The sequence below is a fragment of the Hyperoodon ampullatus genome, assembly GCF_949752795.1.
Source record: "Hyperoodon ampullatus genome assembly, chromosome: 1".
In the NCBI taxonomy this organism is placed as follows: domain Eukaryota; kingdom Metazoa; phylum Chordata; class Mammalia; order Artiodactyla; family Ziphiidae; genus Hyperoodon; species Hyperoodon ampullatus.
Genome location: NC_136914.1, coordinates 62,462,112 through 62,477,831, shown reverse-complemented (window position 1 = coordinate 62,477,831; position 15,720 = coordinate 62,462,112). Strand labels below are relative to the sequence as shown.

At 37.2% G+C, this 15,720-nt stretch overlaps 1 protein-coding gene across 1 annotated transcript in view; it reads left to right on the top strand.

Annotated features, from left to right (window-relative positions):
* CFAP70 (cilia and flagella associated protein 70) overlaps positions 1-15,720 on the top strand; it is a 90,143-nt gene that overhangs the window by 25,166 nt on the left and 49,257 nt on the right. Inside the window, exons 7-10 of the mRNA XM_079718841.1 lie at positions 15-197; positions 2,931-3,025; positions 6,885-6,984; positions 11,610-11,744. Coding sequence (XP_079574967.1) covers positions 15-197; positions 2,931-3,025; positions 6,885-6,984; positions 11,610-11,744 — 513 coding nt within the window. The remainder of the gene's footprint in view (positions 1-14; positions 198-2,930; positions 3,026-6,884; positions 6,985-11,609; positions 11,745-15,720) is intronic.

Sequence of the window (15,720 nt, the reverse complement as noted above, 5' to 3'; positions counted from 1 at the left end):
ATTTATTTCTATAGAAAGACTATCCCATTTTCTTCAAGAATGGAACTCTGAAGCTTGGAGGGGAAAGAGAACCTGTTCCTCGGCCCAAAAAATGGCCTATTGCCAACATTCTGGCTCCAGGAGCTAATAACATTCCTGATGCTTTCATCGTTGGTGGGCCCTATGAGGAAGAAGAAGGGGAACTCAACCATCCTGAGGTGAGAGAATTAGGCGGGTTTGGTGATAGTCTCAGTGCACTGATATATGATAAAACATATGTTTATAGTTTGTAAATCACTGTAATTCATATACATCCATCACCTCTTAAAATAAAACAAGTGTATGTCAAAATAAAACAATTATCTATAAAGTTCTGATTAAAATATTTCCTGACTTCTTAAGTCTAACAAACAAAATAATTGATTTAATTTATATTTATTCTTTATTTTATTTGAGATTTATTTATTTATGAGTAGGTTATAATACAGTTACAGGTCAAAATAAAACATTAAGAGATATGCAGTTAAAGTCTCCCCCCTCCTCCATGTCTCTTCTTCCTAATTCCTTCCCAGATCATCACCCTGGTAGTTAACCTTTGTTATAGTTTCTTGTGTTTCCTTCTGGTTTCATTTTTATGCATATAAAAGCAAAAGTAAATAGTCAAAAGAAGACTCAGAGGCGAAAACATTTAGAAAAGTGAAATTTCCTCGTAAAGGATGCAAGAGAGTCAGATTTCAGAAAGACTGGCTCAAAGACATCAGTGTAGTAAAAGTCAGGGATCAAATTATTTTTCTTTAGGGAGTCCAGATTTATAGGAAGTATTCAAAGTCTTGCTGTTTTCAGATCTAGAACCTGTCAAGAAGACTCTGCTATTTTTGCTTTATCTCAAGTGTGAAATGTTTATTTATTTATTTTTAATTGAGTATATATAAAGTGCTTAATCATATTGGAAGTAGGGAAAATGTGTTTTTTCTTCACATACTCATACACACATATACCTACACGTATTCTTTCCCTATCATTTTTTTTTTCACAAATGGTGGCATACTCACACACTTCTGCAACTTGCTTTTTTCGCTTTATAGTGTATCTTGGAGATTTTTTCCACATTCTTTTTCTTTATTTATTTGTACTTGTATAACAGAGCAGGACCCTATGGGGCCTTCTGGGGACAGGTCTTTCCCCCAAATCCTCTGCTTTAGCTCTTCTCTGAAGTACCTAGATAATAATATTTGATGCACATTTCCTGAGTTGTTCTACAGATGTGAAAACCCCTCACCAAATGGAAGATGACCATGAGCATATAGGCCCAGGCCTCCTGGAGCCTAAGTACTGAAAATGTTAACCCCTGTGACACCACCCTATTCCCTCACCATCAGCCAATCAGAGAATTGTGCATGAGCTGATCACATACCTTGCGACCCCCCTGCCCTCCACACGCCGGGCTTTTAAAAATGTTTGCTGAAACCCTTCAGGAAGCTTGGGGTTTTTAGGGCATGAGCCACCCGTATCCTTGCATGGCCCTGCAATAAACCTTTCTTTCTTTGCTCCAAACTCCAACGTTTTGGTTTGTTTGGCCTCGCTGATCGTTCGGCACACAAACTTAGGCTAACACTTGCTTTATGATATACTTTTTTTAAAGTATAGACATACTTTAACTTGCTTAACTAGTCTCCTGTTGGTGGACATTTCAGTTGTTGAAATTATTCTTTTTTTTTGTTCCTTCCCTCCCTCTTTCTTTCTTTCTTTCCTTCTTTCTTTCTTTCTTTCTCTTTCTTCATATTTTTCTACAACCTATGTTTGTCAAGAGCATAGAAAATGCTGTAAACACATTTGCAAATGTATTTTGAATGAGCTGATAATCATTAGTGGAAACATTCAATAAAGTAATTTTATAATGAGTGGTTGAATTACTTTCAGTATCTGATTCTAAATATTTTAAATAGAGATAAGGCTAGCAATATTTTAAAAACATTGTGCAGTGTCTTTTCTCATCATTGTGATTACTAAAAATTCATGCTCTTCTTACATTAATGTTTTCATTTAGATCAGATATTTTATTTTAGATATTTAGATTTTATATTCCATTTTAGTTTAGATAACTAGTTCTCAACCCTGGTTGCTCATCACAGTCACCTGGAAAGCTTTTAAAATAGTAACAATGGCCAAGCTCTAACCCAGATCAATTACATAAGAATTTACTTTTAAAATAATACCAATGGAAAACACACAGAGGCAGAAGCGGCAGGAAGATGGAGGCAGAGGTTGGAGTGATTCAGCTACAGCCACCGGTGAAGGAAGAGGCTATGAGTATCATCTCCTTTAGAGCTTCTAGAGGAAGAACAACCCTGCTGACACCTCCTTTTGGACACTGGGCCTCCAGAACTCTTTCCCTACAGCACTAAACATTCTCTAAAAAGATCTCCTGACTCCTTGTCTGTGTTCCTGTTTTGAAGAGGAACAAAGACAATCATCTTTGTAAGAGAGATGCTTAGCATGATGGCTAACATGCGTGGTAGGATTCCATACATGTTGATTAAATGACATGAATGAATGACAAAAAAATAAAAAATAAAAAAATAAAATAAAATAAAATAAAATAATACCAATGCCCAGTTTTTGATTTTTTTTTAGCAGCTCCCAGATAATTCTAATATGCATCCACGGTTGAGAATCACTTTTTAAGGTTATGTGAGTGAATATTTGGCAGTTAGTATTAGATTGATATAAGGATAATATAAGTATTTTATTCTATATACTGTATTAATAGTAAAGTACCCTAAAATTTAAGATGATGGTAGTATTTTCAGTAGTAGTCATACTTATAGTAGTATTAGTAGTAGTAATAAAAGTATTATGACCAAATCCATTAAAAGAATGCCCCACAGATGGAGCAGGAGACAACCATGGCATACTGAGAGAGTAAAAGTCTCTGTCTTATGATTTTATAGGACAGGGAATTTAGGAACCAAGCAGAGTGCATAAAGAAAAGGATTACTTGGGACTTGGAAAGTCGCTGCTACCTTGATCCTCCTACAGTGATCAGGTAGGAAGAGGGAGGGAATATGTCTAACCAACAAAGACTGTAGGTGGGAAGAAATGTTACTTTTGTTTATTTATATTTGAGTTAAGGTGATCTTGAGGTTCTCTTCCACCACATCTGCTAATAGCAGGCTTCTAGTGATGGTAGCTTAACCATGGGGGATTCTTGTTTCATTCAGAGCTGGTATGTGTGGTGGCTCTACAGTATTATTAGATATCCAGGCTCAATCTTTCTCTTTGCTCTACCTTCTTTAACATGTACGTTCCATCCACAAGGTTGTCTCATGGCTATTGACATGGAGCTCCAGCCTGCACATTCACATTCCTGTCAGAATGTTGGAAGAGGGGAGTGCTTATGGATTAAAAAAGGACACATCCTGGCTGTATTAGCCCCTCTTATAGAACCTTCCTGGAATCTGACAACCCCTGTTTACATCTCATTGGCCATCTCTCGATGCAAAAGAGGTTTAGGAAATAGTGGTTTTGTTGGACACATTGTCACCCAGACTAGATCAGGATTTATATACTAAAGCAGAACATTACACAGTTTTGCGTGGGTAACTATTGGTCTCTGTCACAGTGACCTGGAGATTAGGGAGAGGTGAGAAATAGAGGATTATCAATATATATATAATCTGAATGAAAATCTCTGTTTTTTTCAATTAATAGACTATTTTTTAGAACAGTTTTAGGATTACAGAAAAATTGATCAGATATTTCAGAGTTCCTATATACCCAGTTTGACATTAGTATATAATATTAATGTATATTGTTGGATTTGATTTGCTGATATGTTATTAAGGATACATTGTTACTATTATTACTTTGAACAGTTATCTATTTGACTAATTAAAAATAAGAAAAAAGTTTTAATTTATTTTACTTTAATCTGTTTCATTCTCTGATTTTCTTCCTTTCTTTATGTAGATCCACGTTTCTGACCCACATCATTTCCTTTTTTCTGAAGACTTCTAGCATTTCTTTTTTTTTTTAATAGGCATTTAAAAAATTTTATTTATTTGTTTTTATTTTTGGCTATGTTGGGTCTTTGTTGCCGTGTGCAGGCTTTCTCTAGTTGCGGTGAGCAGGGGCTACTCTTCGTTGCAGTGAGTGGGCTTCTCATTGTCGTGGCTTCTCTTGCTGGGGAGCACGGGCTCTAGGCACGCGGGCTTCAGTAGTTGTGGCACATGGGCTCAATAGTTGTGGCGCACAGGCTTAGTTGCTCTGTGGCATGTGGGATCTTCCCAGACCAGGGCTCAAACCTGTGTCCCCTGCATTGGCAGGCAGATTCTTTTTTTTTTTTTTTCAGGCAGATTCTTAACAGCTGCGCCACCAGGGAAGTCCAACTTTTAGCATTTCTTGCACGGCAGGTCTACTGGCCACAAATTCCTTACATTTTTGTTTGACTAAGAAAGTATTTTTCCTTCACCTTTGAAGGATAATTCCACTAGATACAGGATTCTAGGTTGGTGGTTTGTTTCTAAACCACTCTCTTCTTGCTTGCATGATTTCTGAGAGGAAGTCCAATGTAATTCTTATCCTTATTCCTCCATAGGTGTGGTGTTTTTTTCTCTGACTTCTTCCAAGATTTTCTCTTTCTCTTTGGTTTTCTGCAGTTTGAATATGATATACCTAGGTGTAGATTTTTTTTGTTTTTGTATTTATTGTGCTTGGTGTTCTCTGAGCTTCCTAGATCTGTGGTATCTGCCATTAATTTGGTAAGATTTGTAGCCATTATGACTTCAGATATTTCTTTTGCTCCTTTCTCCCTTTCTTCACATTCTAGTGTTCCTGTTATACCTTTTGTAATTGTCCCACAGTTCTTTGATATTCTGTTGTGATTTTTAAATTGTTTTCCCCTTTCCGTTTCAGTTTGGGAAGTTTTTATTGGCTCAGTGGCTTCAATATCACTGAGTCTTTCCTCAGCTATGTCCAGTCTGTTGATAAGCCCATCAAAAGAATTGTTCCTTTTTTTTAGTGTTTTTGATTTCTAACATTTCCTTTTGATTCTTTCTTAGAATTTCCATCTCTTTGCTTACATTACCCATCTGTTCTTGCATTTTGTCTGCTTAATCCATTAGAGTTCTTAACATACTAATCATAGTTATTTAAAATTTTCTATCTGGTAATTTCAAAATCTGTGTCATATCTGAGTCTAGTTCATATGCTAGCCTTGTCTCTTCAGACTGTATTTTTTCTTGCCTTTTACCATTCCTTGTAGTTTTTTATTGAAAACTGGACATTATGTTTTGGGTAGTAAGAAATGTGGTAATTAGGTTTTTTACTGTGAGTTTTTATGTTAACCTGGCTAGGAGGTAGGCTGTGTTTAACACTTGCTGTAGCTGTAGATGCTAGAGGCTTCAGTGTCCTTTTGCTCCTTCCCTGTTGTCTTTGGGTTTGCTAAGAGCTCTTTCCTAAACAGGGTTTGTGTTTTGCAGATTCTCAGTTATAATTCACTGTTATTATACTGGATCCTGTTGATGTGTGGCGGTAAGGTGTTGGGGAAGGGAAGTGTTCTATAATCCTGTGATTAAATCTCAGTATTTTAATGGGTTTGAGCCCATAAGTTGTGACTTCATAAGTGTGTAATAGTCTTTTTTTCTTCCTCTCTTCGTGTGAGACAGGAAGGCTAAATAGGACTGGAGTTGTCTAATTGCCCTTTCCCTGGGTCAGATAAAACTCTGGTGAAGTAGTTTCCCTTACAGAGCAGGCCTTTGTTATGGAGAATACTCTGGACATATTTTAATATGGTTACCTTTCCTTTCTCCCTGCCTAAGTCTATTCTCTTGTTTTCACAATGAGAGTCTGATGGAGCTCCTTGATTTAAAACCCAAGAACGTGTGGGGACCCCCTAAGACTGGGCACCCAGGAGTTTTTAACTCTCTGGTTAGTTCACGCTCAGCCTCCAACAGTCTTTCAAAATTATCATTAAAGTGTTTCTACCAGTTACTGGCTCTAATGGCTTCTGATGCCTGTAAGCTAATCTCAGCTGTGATTCTCTGTACTTGCCTGTTTCTCTAAACTTCCAGGTGGCAATTTGCCCTGTGAACTTAATTCTTAGATGGATCTAAGAAAAGTCATTGATTTTCATTTTGACCAGCTTTTTTCTTGCATATGCCTTTATTTTTTTAAATTAATTAATTTATTTGGCTGCATTGGGTCTTAGTTGAGGCACGCAGGCTCTTTGTTGCAGCGTGTGGGCTTCTTTCTAGTTGTGGTGCTCAGGCTCAGTAGTTGCTGTGCACAGTCTCTCTTTGTGGCGCTAGGGCTCCAGAGTGCGCAGGCTCAGTAGTTGTGGCACACGGGCTTAGTTGCCCCGTGGCATGTGGGATCTTAGTTCCTCCACCAGGGGTTGAACCCTCATCACCTGCATTGGAAGGTGGATTCTTAACCACTGGACCACCAGGGAAGTCCCTGACCAGCTCTTTTCTTGTTGTGAGGACAGGAGTGATAGCTTCCAAGCTCTTTATGGGTTTGAGCTGACAATGGAAGTCTTACTATGATTATTTTCACAGTAGAAATAAATGTACTTTATACTATTTGCATACTTGTCTGATTATTTCTTTAGAATAAATCACTAGAAGTGGAATTTGTGGGTCAAAGGCTATGAACATTTTAAAGACTTTTGATTCATGTTGTCAAACTGCTCTCAAAAATATACAATTTGCTTCTGCTAGCAGTATAGTATAATTATTTTTGGAATTTTATTGCTATGAGAAGGTTTTAAAAGCCCACATGCCTAATAAGAATTTTTACATATGTGCATTCCATTACTTCTTAAGAGAGGAATACTTCCTTTTGACCTAAATTATACTAACCCCATTTTTGCATGTAATGCTAATGGGCTGATTTTTCATCTGCAGTTTTCAGAAGCGAATTGCTGATTGCCGATTTTGGCCTGTAGAGATCACAAGGGTTCCTCTGGTTACTGTACCCAAAGTGAAATCTGCTAAATTTGAAAAGGTAAATTAGTTTACTTAAAAATATTTATATAAGAAATGCTGGGTTAGACCCAACCTGTTTTTCTGCTTCTAATTCTGATACCAAAGGAAAATATGAACTGTGTGGCTGCTCCCTAGGGTGACCAGCTTATCCTGATTTGCTCAATAGTTTCCCAGTTTTAGTGCTGAAAGTCTCATATCCCAGGAAACTCCCTTGTTCCTGGCAAATCAGGACGACTGGTAACCCTAGTTCCCTATTGTCCACTAACAATTATTTAGGCTTTATTCTCAGATATCCTATTTTCCTCTAGCTCTTTATTACAGTTTTACCATGGGTAAAACCATGAAAAATAGCCTTTTTTTATGCTTTTCTTTTCTTTTTTTTTTTAAATTTATTTATTTAATTTATTTATTTTTGGCTGCATTGGGTCTTCATTGCTGTGTGCATGCTTTCTCTAGTTGCGGAGAGTGGGGGCTACTGTTTGTTGCAGTGCGCAGACTTCTCATTGCGGTGGCTTCTTTTGTTACAGAGCATGGGCTCTAGGCATGTGGGCTCAGTAGTTGTGGCTGGCGGGCTCTAGAGCTCAGGCTCAGTAGTTGTGGCGCACGGGCTTAGTTGCTCCGCGGCATGTGGGATCTTCCCGGACCAGGGCTTGAACCTGTGTCCCCTGCATTGGCAGGCAGATTCTTAACCACTGCACCACCAGGGAAGCCTTTTAAAATAGCCTTTTAATACATCAAAAGTAGTTAAATATTGGCAATATGGTTCAACCTCCTACATCTTTCTAAATTTATTTTAGACTTACCTACTTAAATTGTTTTAGCCCACTAATTAGAGTAATAGGATTCATAGATGTACTACTATTCTGAAAAGATACAGCTTTGATGAGCCTAGAAAAGTCCTCTACTGTATTTTGTTTGTTTATGATAAAAATAAATGCATTTGTCCAAATGACTGTGTTTCCAGTTCATCCCACTGACTATGCCAACAGTTGCTTCCTATCATGCTGAAGAAGAAAACCATGGGAAATAGCCTAAGAAATGTCCCCTGCAAAAAGTCTTTTTTTAAACTTGAAATATAGTTGTTGCATAATATTATTAGTTTCAGGTGTACTACATAATGATTTGACACTTGCATACATTATGAAGTGTTCACCATGATAAGTCTAGTAACCATCTGTCCCCATACAAAGTTATTACAATATTATTGACCACATTCCTATGCTGTATATTATATCTCTGTAACTTATTTGTTATGTAACTGGTGGTTTGTACCTCTTAATCTGCTTCACCTGTTTCTCCCACCCCTTCCGGCAACCACCCGTTTTTCTCTGCATCTATGAGTCTGTTTTTATTTTGTTTTATTCTTTTTTTTTGATTCCATGTATAAGTGAGATGACGTGGTATTTATCTTTCTCTGTCTGACTTATTTCACTTAACATAATACTGTCTAGATCTATCCATGTTGTCACAAGTGGCAAGATTTCAATTTTTATGGCTAAGTAATATTCCATTGTGTATATATATACACACCACATCTTCATTTATCTTTTGATGGACAATTAGGTTGCTTCCATATCTATTTTAAATAATGCTGCAGTGAACATTGGAGTGCATATATCTTTTCAAGTTCATGTTTTTGTTTTCTTTGGGTAAATACCCCAAGGTGAAATTGCTAGATCATATGGCAGGTCTATTTTTAATTTTCTGTGGAACCTGTGTAGTGTTTTCCATAGGATCTCACCAATTTACAATCCTACCAACAGTACATGAGGCTTCCCTTTCCTCCACATCCTCGCCAGTGCTTATCTGTTGTCTTTTGATGGTAGCTATTCTGACAGGTGTGAGGTGGTATTTAATTGTGGTTTTGATTTGCATTTCCCTGATTGTCAGTGATGTTGGGCATCTTTTCATGTGTCTGTTGGTCATCTGTACGCCTTCTTTGGAAAAATGTCTATTAAGGTCTTCTGCCCATTTTTAAATCAAGTTGTTTGTTTTTTTTGATGTTGTATGAGTTCTTTGGATATTAACCCCTTTTTGGATATATAGTTTGCAAATATTTTTTCCCATTCAGTAAGTGGCCTTTTCATTTTGTTCGTAGTTTCTTTCACTGTGCAAAAACTTTTTATTATTTTTTTAAAATATTTATTTATTTATTTAGGCTGCACCGGGTCTTAGTTGCAGCACATGGGATCTTCATTGCGGCATGATTTAGTTTCTTTATGCAGGATCTTTAGTTGTGGCACATGGGCTTAGTTGCTCTGTGGCATGTGGGGTCTTCCCGGACCAGGGATTGAACCCGTGTCCCCTGAATTGGCAGGTGGATTCTTAACCACTGCACCACCAGGGAAATCCCAATGATGCATTTTAAAATGGGAATGTTTTCTTAATTTCTCTTTCTGCTAATTTGTTGTTAGTATATAGAAATGCAACTTATTTCTGTATGTTAATTTTGTATCCTGCAAACTTATTGAATTCATTTATTCTAGTAGTTTTTGGATGGTGTCTTTAGGATTTTCTATATATAATATCATGTTGTCTGCAGTGACAGTTTTACTTCCTCCTTTCCAGTTTTCCTTTTATTTCTTTTTGTTGTCTGATTGCTGTGGCTAGGACTTCTAATACTATGTTGAATAAAAGTGGTAAGAGTGGGCATCCTTGGGACTTCCCTGGTGATGCAGTGGTTAAGAATCCGTCTGCCAATGCAGGGGACACGGGTTTGAGCCCTGGTCTGGGAAAATCCCACATGCCATGGAGCAACTAAGCCCGTGCGCCACAACTCCTGAACCTGTGCTCTAAAGCCTGCTAACCACAACTACTGAGCCTGCGTGCCACAACTACTGAAGCCCACATGCCTAGAGCCCGTGCTCTGCAACAAGAGAAGCCACTGCAATGAGAAGCTGGCGCACCGCAACAAAGAGTAGCCCCCACTCGCTGCAACTAGAGAAAAGCCCATGCAGAGCAACGAAGGCTCAGTGCAGCCAAAAATAAATAAATCAATCAACAAATAAATAAAAATAAATGTATATTAAAAAAAAAAAGAGTGGGCATCCTTGTCTTGTTCCAAATCTCAGAGGAAATGCTTTCACTTTTTCACCTTTGAGTATGATGTTGGCTTTAGATTTGTCATATATGGCCTATATTATGTTGAGGTATGTTCCCTCTGTACCCAGTTTGTTGAGAGGTTTTATCATAAATGGATGTTGAATTTTGTCAAATGCTTTTTATGCATCTATTGAGGTGATCATATTATTGTTATTCTTCAGTTTTGTTAATGTGGTGTATCACATTGATTGATTTGTGGATATTAACCCATCCTTGCATCCCTGAGATAAATCCCACTTGATCATGGTGTACCATTCTTTTAATGTATTGTTGAATTCTATTTGCTAATATTTTGTTGAGGATTTTGATATTTATGCTCATCAGGGATATTGGCCTGTAATTCTCTTTTCTTGTGATATCTTCGTCTGATTTTGGTATCTTTGTAATATATAATATGCATTGGCTAACATTCCTTAGATTTCTAAAGCAGCATAATGTTATCACATGAAGATAGGACTTTTAATCTAATTTCTAATTATTGTTATAATCAGCAAAATCAAAGAGATTACTTTTTTTTTTTTTTTTTTTTTGCGGTACGCGGACCTCTCACTGTTGTGGCCTCTCCTGTTGCGGAGCACAGGCTCCAGACGCACAGGCTCAGCGGCCGTGGCTCATGGGCCTAGCCGCTCCGCAGCATGTGGGATCTTCCCAGACCGGGGCACAAACCCGCGTCCCCTGCATCGGCAGGCGGACTCTCAACCACTGCGCCACCAGGGAAGCCCCAAAGAGATTAACCTTGTAGAAATTAAATGTGTTTTCTTTCACTAAATTGATTTTTTTCCTTATAAAAGTTGTCTATGGCAAACCATACAACCATTAAAAATTATGTTAAAATATATTTACTGACATGTTCTTCACCTTTGTAATGAGAATTAAGATGAGATTAGGGTTGGCAAATACATGACAGCAGACTGTCAGTCATCCTCCTTCATCCATGGCAGATATTACTGATCAATCAAAGCATTCTTTTCTTTTGAACCCAAATAAGGACACAGAATCTTTCTCAACACAGTATTCTAAAACACCTCCACTAATTGGTTAGAATTTAAGCATAAGTTAAATCCTATTTGTCGTCACTGATCCAGATGATTTGTAAGGCCCCTCTCATTCATATGAATCTGTGAACTAAAGCTAAGGCCATAATCTGATTTCTTTTAAGCTTTTGTTGTTATTACTGATTTTTGCAAAGCTTCACTTTTTCCTAAGAAGCAACATGGTGAAAATGACATTTTGGTTGAATATATATTATTATTATTATTATTATTGAATATATATTATTAATTAGTTTGCATATGTGTTGATCCAACTATTATCTTTACTGTTCATAGTGTTAGTATACATTATCTCAGAGATCATGGTGTTTTTAAACCCAATTATAAATAAATAGATAAATGAGCAGAGACCCAAAATGTCTATGTAACTGACCCAAATCAGGTAGCTCAGCTAGTCCTAAAGTCAGGTCTTTGAACTGCTAAGTCAGAGTTCCATACTTTAGCTACATTACTCTGTAGCACTAACAGCTGTCTGTTTTTATTCCTTTAGACTGATGATGAAGGTCCGCTTTCATTTCATGGTGTGGCTTATGTTAATATGGTACCATTGCTGTATCCAGGTGTGAAGAGGATTCGGGGAGCTTTTCATGTTTACCCTTACCTAGGTAGCACAGTCTATGAAAAGGTAAGAAAAATTTGAATAGAAGGTATCATCCTAATTTATTCTTATATATGTGTTTACCTACATCTTTAGCACACATAGCTTTGCAATTGATATTTGGAACCAGCTGGTATACTGGGATGTTAAATATAGAGCCTTGAAGTCTTCTGCCCTTGAACCTTAAAAACTTTAGGATAATGAAATCCAAAAACTGGAAACAACCCAAATCTCCATCAGTAGGTGAACAGAAAAACAAATTATATGGTATAGCCATACAATGGAATACTACTCAGCAATAAAAAGGAATGAGCTATTAACACATGCAACGTGGATGGATCTCAAATGCATTATGATAAATGAAAGAAACCAGACAAAAGAGAGTACATACTGTATGATGCCAATGAAATACAATTATCAGAAAGTAGTGGCAGAAAGCAGATCAGTGGTTGCTTGGGAACAGGGATAGAAGGAAGAATGGATTACAAAAGAAATATGATGGGGCTTCCCTGGTGGCGCAGTGGTTGAGAGTCTGCCTGCCGATGCAGGGGACGCAGGTTCGTGCCCCAGTCCGGGAAGATCCCACATGCCGCGGAGCGGCTGGGCCCTGTGAGCCATGGCCACTGAGCCTGCGCGTCTGGAGCCTGTGCTCTGCAACGGGAGAGGCCACAACAGTGAGAGGCCCGTGTACTGCAAGAAAAAAAAAAAAAAGAAATATGAGGTAAGTTTTAAGGATGATGGAAATACTCGTTATTCTAATTGCAGTAATGGTTTCACATGTGTATACACATGTCAAAATTGGTCAAATTGTATACTTTAAATATGTAATTTATTATATAGGCATACCTCATTTTATTGCCCTTTGCTTTATTACTCTTCACAGATATTGCATTTTTTTTACAAATTGAAGGTTTGCGGCAACCCTGAGATGAGCCAGTCTATGGGTGATATTTTTCCAACAGCATCTGCTCACTTTGTGTCTCTGTGTCGCATGTTGTTAATTCTCACAATATTTCAAACATTTTCATTATTGTTATAATTGTTATTGTGATCTGGGATCTGTGTTGTCACTAGTGTAATCATTTTGGCCTTTTTTAGCAATAAAGTATTTTTAAATTAGATCTGTACTTTTTAAAAAAAATTTTTGGCTGCATTGAGTCTTCGTTGCTGTGTGCCGGCTTTCTCTAGTTGTGGCAAGCGGGGACTACTGTTTGTTGCGGCGGTGACTTCTCTTGTTGCGGAGCACAGGGTCTAGGCGCGCAGGCTTCAGTAATTGTGGCATGCGGGCTCAATAGTTGTGGCTCGCAGGCTCTAGAGCACAGCCTCAGTAGTTGTGGTACGTGGGCTTAGTTGTTCATGGCATGTGGGATCTTCCCAGGCCAGGGCTCAAACCCATGCCCCCTGCATTGGCAGGTGGATTCTTAACCACCGTGCCACCAGGGAAGTCCCTGTACATTGTTTTTTAAGACACTGCTATTGTACACTTAGTAGATTACAGTATAGTGTAAACATAACTTTTATGTGTACTGGGAAACCAAGATAACCATTATTTGCTTTATTGCAGTTATTTGCTTTATTGAGGTGGTCTGGAACCAAACCTGTAATAACTCCAGAGTAAGCGTGTATTTCAATTTACCTCAATAAAGTTGGAAAGAAAATCTTCCAAATAATGAAGCCTTGTGTGTTAAGTATGCAAAAACTTAAATATATGTACTGATTAATGAGCTATAATATGGTTCTTTCAATTTTCAGATGTTAAAATGTTAAAATACACATTTATTTATTTATTTAAGCGAAAAATAAATTTTATAATGTTTCTTCTTAGGAGAAAGTGAGGCTTTATAAAACACAACAGTAATAACAACAAAAACGGATTACTATTTTATCATTATTAGGACAAGTATTTTTCAATAACAGAGTCATGAAAGATCCATCAGCTATTTGAAAACCAACTGAGTAATAAACTCTATATAAGTATCCTTTGAATAAGAAATCAAACTTATAGGGATTTGTCTGAAATGAATCATTTAATAGTATCAAAACCCTCCTTTCATGAAAACTTTTGGGGATCAATAATAGCAAAACTAAAATTAAGATTAAGTGTCTAATAATAGAGAAAGGATTAGTAAATTATTGTAAATAAAAATGGTGGAATATGCGTCCATTAAAAAGATAATCATTAATGTTTTGTAGATAGTTAAAGAAAGAAAGCAAAAATTTTACATATAGCATAGATCATGATAAATTCCAAGTGAGTTTATTAAAATAGGTTAAATGTGAAGTCTATAAAAATAGAAGTGTCCTGGGCTTCCCTGGTGGCGCAGTGGTTGAGAGTCCGCCTGCCGATGCAGGGGACGCAGGTTTGTGCCCCGGTCTGGGAGGATCCCACATGCCGTGGAGCGGCTGGGCCTGTGGGCCATGGCTGCTGAGCCTGCACGTCCAGAGCCTGTGCTCTGCAATGGGAGAGGCCACAACAGTGAGAGGCTCGCGTACCGCAAAAAAAAAAAAAAAAAAAAAGAAGTGTCTATTAATTAAAGATATGAATTAAGGGAAGACTTCCTGTGCTTGAAAACAAATGAAAGATATAAAAGATTTAGATTGCCAAAAAATAAAAATCTTCTATACATAGAAGAAGCCATCATTAACAAAATTATAATGTAACTAAGAAATTGGGGAAAATATTTGAATACATATCAGAAGATGGCTACTATTCCTAAAATATAAAGCACTTTATTGTATCAATCATATCAAGATATTTTTGGTGAATCTGAGGGAAACAATATATCATAATTGAAAGGTTATAGGCTTTGATGTCAGGCAGTTTCTAGGCTGAATTCTGGAACTGCCAGACAGGCTGCCGTTTACTGACTTTGGGCAAGTGACTGAATTTCTCTCAACTTTATTCATCAGTAAAATGGAGACACTGCTTGTTTCCTAGAATTGTTTTACATATTAAATGAGATAAAATATGTAAAGCACTAGGGATATAGTTGACACACAAACATTTTTGCCTGTTACTTTTATTATACCCATATGAAGAAGAATATTGTACATATATTAAAAATTATTCTCATGAAAACTTTAAAAACAGAGGATGCATGTGGTAGTCTGTTAAATGAAAAAGGATATAAAACTACATCCACTATGATCACAACTTTTTAAAAATATATAATCATAATTTTTAAAATATATGAAAAATACTGGGGAGGAAACATTTCTGGGTATGTCTGAGTGAGGAGGTTGTCAAATTTTCTCCCCCTAAAAGCAACTGTAAAGCTGGACAAATTGACAAAATGCCATTTCAGTGCTCTGAAAATTGACCAAAGGCATCAACAAACTGAGAAGTATTCATGCATGAAAAACAGTGGAGTTTGAGGCATTCTTGCCTAGGTCTGCTCCTAAACCACCTCCCCCTACCTCTCCTCTAATTTAGCTTAATCAGTGAGGTGATTCTTCTAGGGCAGGATGGGCTGTGAGGGCCAGCAACTTTGCTGCCACAGAGAGGGCTCACAAAATTTGGAGCAGTGGGTGAAGGACCCATGCCTGACAATGTCGTTGGTTGAAATGGAGATCTCGGTGGAGAGCAACCAACATATTGTAATGAGAATCCTAGGAGAAAAGAGAGAGAAAGAGGCAGAAGTTATGTATAAAAAAATAATGTCTGAAAATATCCCGTTTGATAAAAACATTAGTCTACATACCTAAGAAGTTCAGAGAATTCCAAGTAGGAAAAGCATATGGAGGTCTATAGTATACACATTATAGTGAACTATTGAAAGAAAAAGAAAATTGTGAATTCAACAGGAGAAAAATGATTCATCACTTACAGGGGAGCACCAACATGGTTAACAGTTGATTTTTCATCTGAAACAATGGAATACTGAAGGCAATGGAAACACAGATTCAAAGTGCTGAATGAAAACCCTATCAACCAAAAATGAAGGTGAAATAAACACATCCATGGATAAACAAGTATTGAAAGAATCTGTTGCTAATAAACCTG